Here is a 13,272-nt window from a genome sequence, read left to right on the forward strand (position 1 = left end):
GTTCAGATGCACCTCAGCACCCAGTGAGGATGGCCATGGTTCAGATGCATGTCAGCACCCAGTGAGAATGGCCATGGTTCAGATACACCTCAGCACCCAGTGAGGACGGCCATGGTTCAGATGCACCTCAGCACCCAGTGAGGATGGCCATGATTCACATGCACCTCAGCACCCAGTGAGGACGGCCATGGTTCAGATGCATCTATCTCAGCACCCAGTGAGGACGGCCATGGTTCAGATGCATCTCGGCACCCAGTGAGGACAACAATGGTTCAGATGCATCTCGGCACCCAGTGAGGACAACAGTGGTTCAGATGCATCTCAACACCCAGTGAGGACGGCCATGGTTCAGATGCATCTCGGCACCCAGTGAGGACAGCCATGGTTCAGATGCATCTCAGCACCCAGTGAGGACGGCCATGGTTCAGATGCACCTCAGCACCCAGTGAGGACGGCCATGGTTCAGATGGCATGTATGCAGAAGTGCTCTGTGTAGATTCTTCAGTTGACATGTAGATTCTTAAAAAGACATGTGTCCTGGTTTCATTTATGTTGCTATGACAACATATCCTGGCAAAAAGCAACTTAGAGGAGAAAGGAGTTTATTTTTGCTTATAGGTCCAGGTTATAGTCTGTCAGTGAAGGGAAGTCACAGCAGCAGCTACACAAGAGCTTGAAACAACTAGTCATATCATATCCACAATCAGGAGCAGAGAGAAATGAATGCATGCATTCTAATGCATAGCTAAGTGCTCAGCCAGCTTTCTGTACTCTTTCTAAAGTTCAGAGGCCCAAATCCAGGAATAGTGCCACACACTTTCAGGCTGGGTCTTTCCACATCAATGAAGGCAGTCATGACAATCCCCCCACAGACCTGCTCACAGGCCATCCAGACTAGGCAATCTCTCATTGAGACTCCCTTCCCATTGTGTCAACTTAACAATCAAAACTTAATTACTACGACATGTACAATAAGATTTCATAAAAGCGCTGGGCGGTGGTGGCACACACCTTTAATCCCAGCACTCGGGAGGCAGAACCAGGTGGATTTCTGTGAGTTCGAGGCCAGCCTGGTCTACAGAGTGAGTTCCAGGAAAGGTGCAAAGCTACACAGAGAAACCCTGTCTCGAAAAACCAAAAAAAAAAAAAAAAAAAAAAAAGATTTTATAAAAGCAATGCTTTTGTACTGCTTCATCAAGGGCATCTTTAGCTAATTGCTCTTTTGTTCTTTATTTAATGTAATGGCAAGGGTCATTTGGATTCAGAATTCCATTGTCTTGATTCCTGTTAGTGTTCCAGCAATTACCCATTGTTGCTGTGTACCATCAGTGTACATGCCGATAGTGAAAAAGGCAAACATCTGAGCATTGTGATGAAGATGATGTGACTTCGTGAGCCTATGGCAGCATCTGCGTCTCTGTGTAGCCCCAGGTTACCCCCTGTAAGCTGCTTCTCTATTTGGGTACCTTCCCACATAGGCTAAGGTTATACTGTGTGCCCTGTTGATGTGTTTTGCAGAACAGATGGAGAATCTTTGGTTAATGTGGTAATACAATGGAGACTGGCTAAGTGAAGTTTTGGATTAGTATTTCCGGTGTTTTGGGAGACAGGGTATCACTATGTAATGTCTTCTAAATGCTTCTAAATGCTGGGGTAACAGATATGTACCACAATACCTGACTTACCAGAAAATTTTGCATGAACCTTAATGCAAAATAGTCTCTGACTCCAGATTGACGGTTTTGAATTGTTTGGGGATTGTGTGTGTGTGTTTTTTTTTTTTTTTGGTTTTTTGAGACAGGGTTTCTCTGTGCAGCTTTGCGCCTCTCCTGGAACTCACTTGGTAGCCCAGGCTGGCCTCGAACTCACCGAGATCCGCCTGGCTCTGCCTCCCGAGTGCTGGGATTAAAGGCGTGCGCCACCACCGCCCGGCGGATTGTGTGTTTTTTAACAATATTTTCTCCTTTAAATTTTTTCATTTATGGGGGGGGGTTGCCACAGTGCACATATCGAGGCCAAAGGACAATTTTGTGGAGTTAGTTGTCACCTTCCTCCTTTATGTGAGTTTCAGGATCAAATTTAGATTGTCACATTTGCATCAGTGAGGCAGCAAGTGACTTTACCTGCTGAGTTATCCCACTGCACCTCAATGGTATTTTCTAGCCTGTTTCAATTTTTATTCCAAATGTATAAATCTAATCATTCTTCTCTCTCACTCTCCCCCATGTTGTTGGTTTTTTACTCTTAGGGGGACCCACCATCCAGCTCCCAAATAAATCACATACAGAGGCTTATACTTAATTATGAATGCCTGGCCTTAGCTTGACTTGTGTCTAGCCAGCTTTTCTTAACTTATCCCATCTATCTTTTGCCTTTGGGCTTTTACCTTTCTCTATTTCTGTATACCTTTCATTATTTCTTACTCCGTGTCTGGCTGTATAGCTGGGTGACTGTTGGAGTCCTCCTCCTTCTATATATTCTCTCTGCTTGCCAGCCCCGCCTATCCTTTCTCCCTCCTGCCTCACTATTGGCCGTTCAGCTCTTTATTAGCCCATCAGGTGTTTTAGACAGGCACAGTGACACAGCTTCACAGAGTTAAACAAATGCAACATAAACAAATTAACACACCTTAAAATAATAGTCTACAACACCTCCCTTCCCCTTTCTCTCTCCCTCCCCCCTCTCAGTATTAGAGACAGCAGTAAGGAGTAAAAAAAAATTAATTTCTCTTAAAGGAAAACTTATATTTAATGCTCTATCCTGATCCACCACAAACTAAGCTATATATTAAATGCAAAGCAAAAAAATGTATGTTGGATGAATCCTTATCTAAGGTGCTATAGATTATTAGTACATAATTGATAGGCTTGCCTAAGTTTGAAGATGAATGGCTCTGTATTTACTTTTAGAATATGCTTGAATTGCTGGAAGAAATGCCAAATGGAGTTCCACCTGAAAAAGTGAAAAGCTATATCTACCAACTAATCAAAGCTATTCACTGGTGCCACAAGAATGACATTGTCCATAGAGGTGAGTATAGGACTTTTGAAATGACAAAATACTAAATAAAGCAGCTAAAGTTCAAGATTTACTGTCTTAAGTATATTTCTATTTAAGTTGAACATATTTTGAAAGTAAAGATATGAGAAGCCCTTTGCTCTTCAAGTCTCCCTCTCTACTCACCAAAGGGCAGCATTCAGGTTTATTGTGGTGATATCTCTATTTGTATAACCAAGTCTGCTGTGACTGTAGCAATACCAGTGAATCAGCAGATGCAAAATTTGAACTTATTCTGGGTGGAATCAAGAGGCAGATGGACAATTTCTATAGCCTTTGTGTCTTACGATTAGACCAAGTAGTGTGAATCAACTCAAAAGCAGGCTTTATAAGTGGTCTTATGTCACTGACCCTCCCCCGTAGAGCTTTCCTTTCATTCTTAGATCAGTAATCTCTAGTCTATAGCTTCACCTCCTGATTTCTGCCCCCTGTTGGTGGAAAGTGCCCCTTGTCTCTAGGTTGAAGGTATAAATGATCTTGTAGGGGCCATGATTATACTTCTCTAAACTATATCACTTTTCTTTAGCACCACAAAGTCAGTGGTTTCGGTAATAAGGAAAATGATTTGCTTGTTGTTATTTTGACTAATTTTTCTAATAATCTCACTTACACTGGAAAGTTTATAGCAGTGGGATACAATTTGATATAATAATGAAGCTAAAATGCTTATCAGAAAATGTTGACATGTACTTCTTGTCTTTGTGTTATTATTATTATCATCATCATTATTATTATTTTATACTAAATTTATCTGTACAAATGTGCAAGGATAATCACCTTTATAGTCTCACTTTTAAGAGTAGCTGAAAGGTATTATGAAGATTTCCAACTTCTACTATTTGACTCTGATAGTAGTCCCTTGTTATCAAGATTTTATATGTCATGGATAAATCCCCGGGCAACTGACCATCTAGTGTCTTAGGTAATGGTTCTAAAAACAGCCTGTGTTACACTTTAGGATGTTAATGAGGAGCTGAGTTAAGTGTATTTCCATTGACTGTGATTTGATTAAATGGTAGGAAATAAGATTCTGAGCTGGGGCTGTAAATAATAGAGTACTTGACTAGCATGCGTACTTTGGTTCAGACTCCAAGATTTAAAAACACAGTCCCATGATTGGGAAATCTTTAGGTCCCGCTGCCTCTGTACTCACCTCATTTTTACCTCTACTATGTAATATAGATGGTAACTACTGTACTCTTAAAAATAACGTTGTAGCTGGGCATGTTGGTATATACCTGTGTTCTCAGCATTTGTGCAGTAGAGATGGGAGAATTGGGAATTCAGTGTCATCTTTGACTATATAAGAGTTGGAAGCCATATATCAAGAGATATATGAAACCCTATGTCAACAAGTAAAATTGTGAGATGCCTCTCTGTGGAATAGTTCCACTTCATTTTCTGAAAATTTCTGCTCCTCAACTCCTATTACATTTTTACATGACCTATTGGGGAAAAAATGGAAATCTTACCTTGTCTGTTAGTTGTGAACCACATGGGAAAACTAAATAGGTATATGAATATAGGAATTATACAGAGAACCTTTTTTATAGTTTTCCTCCAGTAAATATTATACTGTTTAACTACTGGTGTGTACATTTTTAAAGATAGCATGTAGATACAGACATTTTAGGTTCAGTCTCCAAAAATTTGTATTAACTCTTTATGAAGCAAAAATAGTTTCTTGAAGTATATTGGCCTAAATTTAATCATTTAAAAATTTCTTACAGAATTAAGATGTGTCCTCAACATGCTTTAGGCTCTAGGTTCAATCCTTACCAGAGAAAGGGAGAGAGATAAGTTTTTGGTTTTTTAGGAATTTTCATGGTAATTGTGGTCTGCATGTCTCAAAAAGAAATTAACTGTTCCCTCAATCAAGATACCTCTTTCCTTGCTCTCCCTCTGTCCCTCCCCCAACTCGACTGTCCCTTTCCCTCATGTTTTCTTGCCACCTCCCCTTACCACCACCACCCCCAACTCCCAATTTACTCAGGAGATTTTATCTATTTCTTCTTTATGGAGTTAGGGAGAAACCTGGTACTAGGGAAATTCCCAGGAACCCATAAGGATGAACCTACCTAAGACTCCAAGCAATAGTGGAGAGGGTGCCTGAACTGGCCTTCCCCTGTAATCGGATCGATGATTACCCTAATTGTCATCATAGAACCTCCATCCAGTAACTGATGGAAGCAGAGGCAGAGATCCACAGCCAAGCATGGGGCTGAGCTCCTGGAGTCTAGTTGAAGAGAGGGGGGAGGGATTATATGAGCAAAGGGTCAAGATTATGATGGGGAAACCCACAGAGACAGCTGACCTGAGCTAGTGGGAGCTCACTGACTCTGGACTGACAGTTGGGGAGCCTGCATGGGACCAAACTAGGCCCTCTGCATATGGGTGACAGTTGTGTGACTTGGGCAGTATGTGGGGCTCTGACTAGGATTTATCCCTGGTGCATGAACTTGCTTTATGGAGCCCATTCTCTATGGTGGGATGCCTTGCTAGGCCTTAATGAAGGGGGAGGGGCTAGGCCCTGCCTCAACTTGATATGCCAGGCTTTGTTGACTTCCCATGGGAGGCCTTACCCTCTCTGAGGAGTAGAGGGGGGGTTGGGGTGGGGGGAAGATGAGAGGTGAGCTGGAGGAGGGGAGGGAGGGGGAACTGTGGTTGGTATGTAAAATGGAAAAAATCTTTTAAATACAGTTTAAAAAAAGAAATTAATTGAAAGTTTTTTTGTAACAGCATAAAATGTCTTCTTTACACTGCCCAGTTTTCTAGTGGAATCCTGCTTAGATGTTTCAAATGGATGCCATTGCAGCACTGTAAGTGTGGGTCAGCAGAAAAGAGAACATTTTCACTTCCTGTTTTTTAATCTTGATATTCTAGATATAAAGCCTGAAAATCTCTTAATCAGCCACAATGATGTCCTGAAACTATGCGACTTCGGTGAGTTAAAAAGAAATTGAGCCCCAATATTGAGAGGGTTAATTTAATATACTACATGGGTAGCTTTTAAAGGTATATTATAAGTAATCTTATATTTTGATTTAAATTAGGAGAAGAACATTCAGTTGGGTCATGTGCTAACAGTTGACAGCTGGGATAGCTTTGCTTTCTCTTTGTTATATGTTCTATTATGTACAATTTTAACAAATTTGCAGTTATTTGTTTAATGGCAATTAGTTTGAAGCAAATACTTGCTTGTCACATAAGAGTAATGTGCTAAGTGACCCAGTACCAAATGACTCCAGAATTAGAGTGTTCTTTAAACCATCAGTATAGATTCCTGGTTAGTGTAGGATAAAATATTTTGTATATTAATAGAAATTGTTCTGCAGTTAGTCATAATCACTAGATAAATACTCATGTATTCACACTTATGTATGGGATGCATACAGTGGTTTACACATTTTTAGAACACATCCATTTGTTCCTGTTAAATGTTTAATGAATGAAATGGGTAATTGGTGTACAATACTCTTATTTCTCAAATATATGGGAAAGCTTCTAAAAATTATACTCCTAGTGAAAATCTGTATTGTTTCTCATGTGGATAATTCTGTTAAATATTTTAAATAATATACAAAAGTTTTAAAATCCTGAGTTAATAGTGCTTAGGGCATGGCTCGATAAAATGTCAGAAAGGAGCATTTACAAAAAGAAGCAGACAGGTAAAATTTTTTAGTTATCTTTAGTACTCAACAGTTGATTTAAATACTTAATTTATTGTTTTATTCTGAAATAGGTTCTCATGTATCCCAGGCTGACCTCCAACTCACTATGTAGCTAAGGATGGCCCTGAACTTCTGATCTACCTGCCTCCACCTCTTGAGTGTTGGGATTATAATCATGTGCCACCACACCCAGTTTATGCAATGTTAGGGTTAGAACCCAGGGATTCCAGCATGCTAGGCAGACTACCAACTGAATGTATTGCCAGCCGCAGGAGGTCACCTTTGAAATTATCCTTTTACCTGATCTACATTGTAGAACATGGCTACTCTTTAAATATTATTGGGAGCTGGAGAGATGGCTTGGTGATTAAGAGCACTTATTGCTCTTGAAAAAGACCTGGGTTCAGTCCCCAGTACCCAGTACCCACAAAGCAGCTCAGGACTGCCTGTAACTCCAGTTTCAAGGGATCTGACTTCTCTCTTGTGGCCTCAACTGGTTTCCAGGAATATTGTGTATGAGTTCCCATCTGTAATTATGATTACCTCCCAAAGTGTCAGCAGACTCTCTGTCCCCCAGACACTATTTACTATGCCTCCGTGATTCTACATTAAGGTTCAGGGTGACTGAAGATTGTAAAACAGGTATAAATACAGAAGAAATGCCTGCAGAATGGTTAGTAATAGGAAAAGCATTACTGCTTTAAAGAGTGGTCAGCATTCCGTGTGTCATCCTATGTCCTGTGGCTCCCATCAAGGACTTCCTAATTAATTGCCTTCCCTAGCAGAGAGCAACTCCTTTGTCTGACTTGAAGTGCACATAGGTGTCCAGCAACTGCTTCAGTAAGAAGAATTGATTAGGTGAAGTTAGGGGCTTTGTCTTTGTGTTGTTTCCTTTTTTTAAAAAACTGTTTCACTTTAAGAAACACTAATTTTTGCTTCTCAGACTGACACAAACCTTAATTTCTACTCCAGTTTTAATGTTTTAGTTCTCTATAACCCTGGTGGTGAACCTCTATTGCATTTGGTGAATTAGATGGGTAATTAATTTAGCCTACTGCTTCATTGTTTGGTCCTAACCCTTTGGAAAAAATGGGGGGCAAAAGCAATGCTAGCATCTATAAGGTAATTAAGATACCCCTAAGTCGCTTTTACAACATTAAGGGCGAAGAGTAATTTTCAGCCTACTTGTTTCTATCCGTGCCAACTGTTAATTGTTTACTTAATGACTGGAACTGCTCAGCAACAGTAAATACACAACACTATGTAGGTCTCACATAGCAGAATTAATGCTCGTGTGACTTTGACTTCTGGCCCTAGTGAGCACTCAATTTTAAATTGAAAATCGTAGGAGAGTCTATTTGAAAATATGGCTCCAAACGCTTATGAAAACACAGGGTGCATTTAAAAACATGGATCTCTTTAGCATAGAAAAAAGACTGAGTCAATAGCAAATTCATCATGTACTTAAACATATGAGCACTATTAACTATTTCAAATAAAGATGTTCTTAATAAACAGTCCATTTAATGTTAGTCATTATGCTCTTTTGGTATTCTTTGAAAGTATTACTAGAGATGAACTATTTTGCCAACAGGAAATTGCTATTCTTTCAGGTTTTGCTCGGAATCTCTCCGAAGGCAATAATGCGAATTACACAGAGTATGTGGCTACAAGGTGGTACCGGTCACCAGAGCTATTACTTGGGTGAGTTCCTTTTCAAAATAGAGTGGCGCATACACATTTGTTCTTTCTTTATCATTTGCATTGGGATCACTTACGGAAAATAAAAACTCGGGTTACTTAAATATATTAGTTGCATATTCACTGTTAAAAAAAAAAGACACCTAAGAACTTGAGGCTAAGAAACAAGCTTCATTTTATTTATCACAGTTCTGAGTACCTGTAACTTGAGAGTTCAGTGGAGCAACCTCTCTTGGAGTCCCTCTGATGGTAGCTGGCAGATGGACTGGGAACTAGTTGATGTAGAGGGCTTTGGCTGGTGTCTGATAGGCCTTTTGGTTTTCTCCTTGTGTGTGTCGGAGGAGGGGGTGTATGTGCATGTAGAGGCCAGAATATCATTCTTCAGGCATCCAGTCACTTTCGTGAGGCAAGGTCTTTTACCGGCCTCTAATTCATCAGTTAGGCTTGGTTGCCTGGACAGTGAACCCCAGGGATCCTGCTCTCTCTGCCTTTCCAGTGCTTGGATTACAAGTGTGCACCACCATACCTGGCATTTTTATGTGTATTCTAGCGACTGAACTCAGGTCCTTAGTTTTTGCAAGGCAGGAACTTTACCCACTGAGCTATTCTCTTAGCCCCTGGCAAAGCATCATGTATCCCTCAAGACTTATCTTTCAGTAAGCTAGTCCAAGTTTCTAATGTGATAGGACAATTATGTGCAGCATGAAGTACAGCCATAAAGCAAAGGTGCTTTTCAAGGCCCTGTTTGTACAGCATTTGCTTTATTGACCAAACCCTAATTCAAAGTATGGAGAAATAAATCCTACCTCTTGATAGAAGATAATGGTATTAAAGATGACTTACAAGGGGATGGTTTGGCATTCTCATTTATCTGTTGACACATTAGACAGATACTTGAGTTTACATTCAGCCACTTGGCTAGACATGGGGTGAATACTGAACCAATTTTCAGTTTTCTTCTGAACAATGTAAATCTTGTTTGATGATAAATGGTTATTCACATTAGACCTGCATTGCTGATTCTTTTCAGCCGCATTTCCACATTCATCCACTTTGCCCACCTTTTAGTGTCCTGTCATTCATCTGTTAGTACCAGAAAGTCTTCTAAAAAGTTTCTTTTTTATACATTTTAACTTTACAGCCAAGAAGGAGCCTGAAGTCCGCATCTCCCTCACATAGTCTCATTGATAATTTCCCGCCTCCCCTAGCTGTAGTGCTTTCTCTTAACCAGAGTTTTTCTTAACCAGAGTTCCTTCTTCGGAACCCAATAACGGAGAAAGAAAACACACTAACAAAATTAGCCATGTTGGTAAATAATCAAAACTACACAAATTGTAGGTTTTACCACATTTCTTTCATGTCACATATATGTGTCTGGGGGAATATGAGAAATTTAATTCCTAAAAGATAACTTTTATGTAATAGCGATGTAAATTTCTGTAGTTCTGGGTAGCACTAGTGACTATATGTATTACTCACGGAGAGTTTATTGGATGTTAACTATTCATTTTCTAATGTTTACCAGCCACCATCTGATGCAATTCTTGATTTATTGCTGATCTAGGGTCAATAAAAATTACTGATGTTTTAAAAACCTTTATTATTCTCTTAAATCAAAAGCTTGCTTTATCCTGCAAAGCAAATTATGGTCAGTCCTCATATTGTCCCATCATTTGAATGGACCAAGTTTTAGACTTGTGTTAATTTGTGGGTGCATCTGTGTGTGTGTGTGCACGTGTGTGCATGCCACCATGAGTGCATATGGAAAGGTCAGGGTTGACATTGGGTGTCTTCCTGTATTGTTCTTCTCCTTGTTTCTTTGAGACAGGGTCTTTTGGTTCATTTGGTTGGCTGGCCAGTGATCCCCCAGGATCCTTTTGTCTCTGCTTCCCAGTGCTGGCATTACAAATATCCACTGCTGCACCCAGATGTTTATGTGGGTCCTAGAGATCAAAACTCGTGTTCTCATGCTTACTTAGCGAGCACTTTACCCACTGCGCCATCGTCTCAGCTTCTTGTGCTGATTTTTGATCTTGGACTTAGGATTGTTTTTCTTTGTATCCATCTGCATTTCTCCTGAGTACCTGTGTGGATCACTGGACTGTATTATACTCTTTTGAGGGATTTGTAATTTGAATTTACAGGACACTATTTGCCAATGAAGAGTAGGAAGTAGATCATTCTTAGAACTGCAAGCAAGAGCCCAAGTCTGGCAGAAGAAGTCTTTAAAATGTGATTTTCATCTATAAAATAGACCCGCAGAGTGTATTGTGAGGATAGCTTTATCGTGAATCTTTAGAGAACGTTTGTTCTCTAATGGTACCCATTGGAAAACTGACGTTATCTTTAGATATGTTTGATAGTTGCTAAATTTAGATGAGCACAGCACAGCCAACTTGAGCTCAGTTGAATTGATTGTCATGTTCTAGTTTAAGTACCATACTATTTCTGTAAAAATTTCATTGAAATCACTTGGTATTTGGTTTTATATTAAGAGTCTACATGTTTATACATTCCAAGGACTTTGTCCTTGATATCCAAAATAGTTTCAGCTGCATAAAGTATTCAAATTAGATGATAGGATTAAAATAGCTTGTCATGAGCATGAGATTTTTCCATAGGTTTCTCAATCTAGTACCATATGACAGGTTTTCTTTATCTCAAATAGTATTTTTAAAATCAATATGCTTAATTGCCCAGAAAGCTACCAAAAATGTCTAAATGAGCTTTCCTCATAGTTTTAGATATTTTTTTTGTGTGAGAAGGAAATGAGATAAATGAAATACTGAGTTATTGTTGCAGTAACTTACATTAACCTAAATATATTCTGTATGCTAATAGTGCTTTAGTTTAAATTTTTATATTATTATTATGGCATTCTAGAATTTCATTTGAAATTATTTTTCATATATCTTATTTTGGCTTTCCCTTTTTAGGCTTGGATTATTTATGTTTGAAACTGTATATATAGTTTTTGTTTAATCTGTCATAAATAATTTATGTTAGGCTTTAGGTACCAAGCTATAAGGCCTTAGATTTTCATTTATGGCCTCCATTTGTAGCAAACTCTCTTTGTAAAGCTCTCTCTCTAGGGATTTAGGTCCTAAAAGAGAGCTACAAACCCTTAAGTACATGAAAACATTATTTGAAGCCAGGTGGTGGTGGTGGTGGTGGTGGCAGCGGCGGCGGCGGCGGCGGTGGTGGCGCACGCCTTTAATCCCAGCACTTGGGAAGCAGAGCCAGGCGGGTCTCTGTGAGTTTGAGGCCAGCCTGGTCTACAGAGGACAAGCACCAAAACTACACAGAGAAACTCTGTCTAGAAAAAAAAAAAGAAAAGAAAAGAAAAGAAAAAAGAAAGAAGTAACTATCAGAATGCCTTATATACAATAGTTATATTCACATAACTCATCTTAGCTGTTGGAAATTGTGATACTGAGCAATCAGAAGTAAAATGACATCCAGTATTTGTTTAAGGTATATAAGGCAATGGCACATTGTACCAGACTAGAGCTTAAAGTATCATTATTTGAAAATATTTCTTGGGAACATTTCATTCCCTAAGTGAGGTGTTCTCACCCACTGTGTACACTACATTAGGGTTTATTAAAGCCATTTGTGTCGAGATAGACCTAGATTTCAAATCAGTATATACTAACTCAATTGTGTTTAAATTGATTTCTTTTAGAGGGTGGGTTACAGACTTGTGTTCAGAGTTTTTATGTAGATAGCTCTAATTCCTTATTTCTAGTCTCATTTTTGCTAGTGGCCCTTTTAAATTCCTTAAGTACATGCATATTTTAAATCATAAATTGGTCTAAATTAAGTTGAGAATTATTAAACCATTTTGTGTCTTTGGTTGCTAAGCTCGTCTCTTCTTTTGCTTTTCAGAGCTCCCTATGGAAAATCTGTGGACATGTGGTCAGTGGGCTGTATTCTTGGGGAGCTTAGTGATGGACAGCCCTTATTTCCTGGAGAAAGTGAAATTGACCAACTCTTTACTATTCAGAAGGTGCTAGGACCACTTCCATCTGAGCAGATGAAGCTCTTCTATAGTAATCCTCGTTTCCATGGGCTCCGGGTAAGAGGCTTTGCTAAAATCCAAAATGGAATCAGTCTGGCAGTATTTAACGTGCTGTTCATTGCATAGTGGATTTCTAAGCTATACATTGCACACTCTTCCCTTCCCATCACAGTGTTTTTAATTCTCACTGAAATATTTTATTTCTGAATCTTAAATAGTAATTGTGAAATTTAAAAATAGCCACAATTGGAAAGCAGGAGCTGCTAATGTCTTTTTTTCTAATCTGTAAAGTTTGGTTTTTCAAAATCTTTTTAGTATGTACATTATTATATTCCAAACCTTTATCTCATATTGTCTCTTTATTCAAAATATTAAGCATCTCCAAAAGATAGAAATGTGCTGCTGTTTACTTAGGTGCCTGTATTGGTGGTGACTTGAAGATGGCCAGGAATACTTGCATCCTACACATTTAGAGGGTCTGCTCCACAGATACTTCTTGTACATTGACAGTGGAACATTAAATCTCTGTAGAAGTCTGTCTTGGACAGATTTTCTTAGACTTGCTACCTTAGTGCAAGACTTGTTTGCTGAAAATATAATGGAAACCATTTTCAAAACCATGAACTTTGCCCAAATGAGGAACATATAACTGCCAGAGGTACCTCATCAGAATGATAAGTGATTTACAGACTACTCCTCATTTCCATCTACCCCAAAAGCTGCCAATGTGTCAATTTGTAGTCATTGTAGACACTAATAAACAATTTCATCATACCTAGTCTTTTATTTTCTTTTCCAGTGCAAATGTATAATTCTCAAACC

General features: G+C 39.1%; 1 protein-coding gene across 7 annotated transcripts in view; it reads left to right on the forward strand.

Moving 5' to 3' along the window:
* Cdkl5 (cyclin dependent kinase like 5) overlaps positions 1-13,272 on the forward strand; it is a 190,573-nt gene that overhangs the window by 125,220 nt on the left and 52,081 nt on the right. For all 7 annotated transcript variants that reach the window (XM_059251400.1, XM_059251398.1, XM_059251399.1 and 4 more), the window contains 4 exons: positions 2,910-3,030; positions 5,941-6,000; positions 8,342-8,432; positions 12,318-12,507. In XM_059251400.1, the coding sequence (XP_059107383.1) occupies positions 2,910-3,030; positions 5,941-6,000; positions 8,342-8,432; positions 12,318-12,507 (462 nt within the window). The remainder of the gene's footprint in view (positions 1-2,909; positions 3,031-5,940; positions 6,001-8,341; positions 8,433-12,317; positions 12,508-13,272) is intronic.

This window comes from Peromyscus eremicus, chromosome X (assembly GCF_949786415.1).
Source record: "Peromyscus eremicus chromosome X, PerEre_H2_v1, whole genome shotgun sequence".
NCBI lineage: Eukaryota > Metazoa > Chordata > Mammalia > Rodentia > Cricetidae > Peromyscus > Peromyscus eremicus.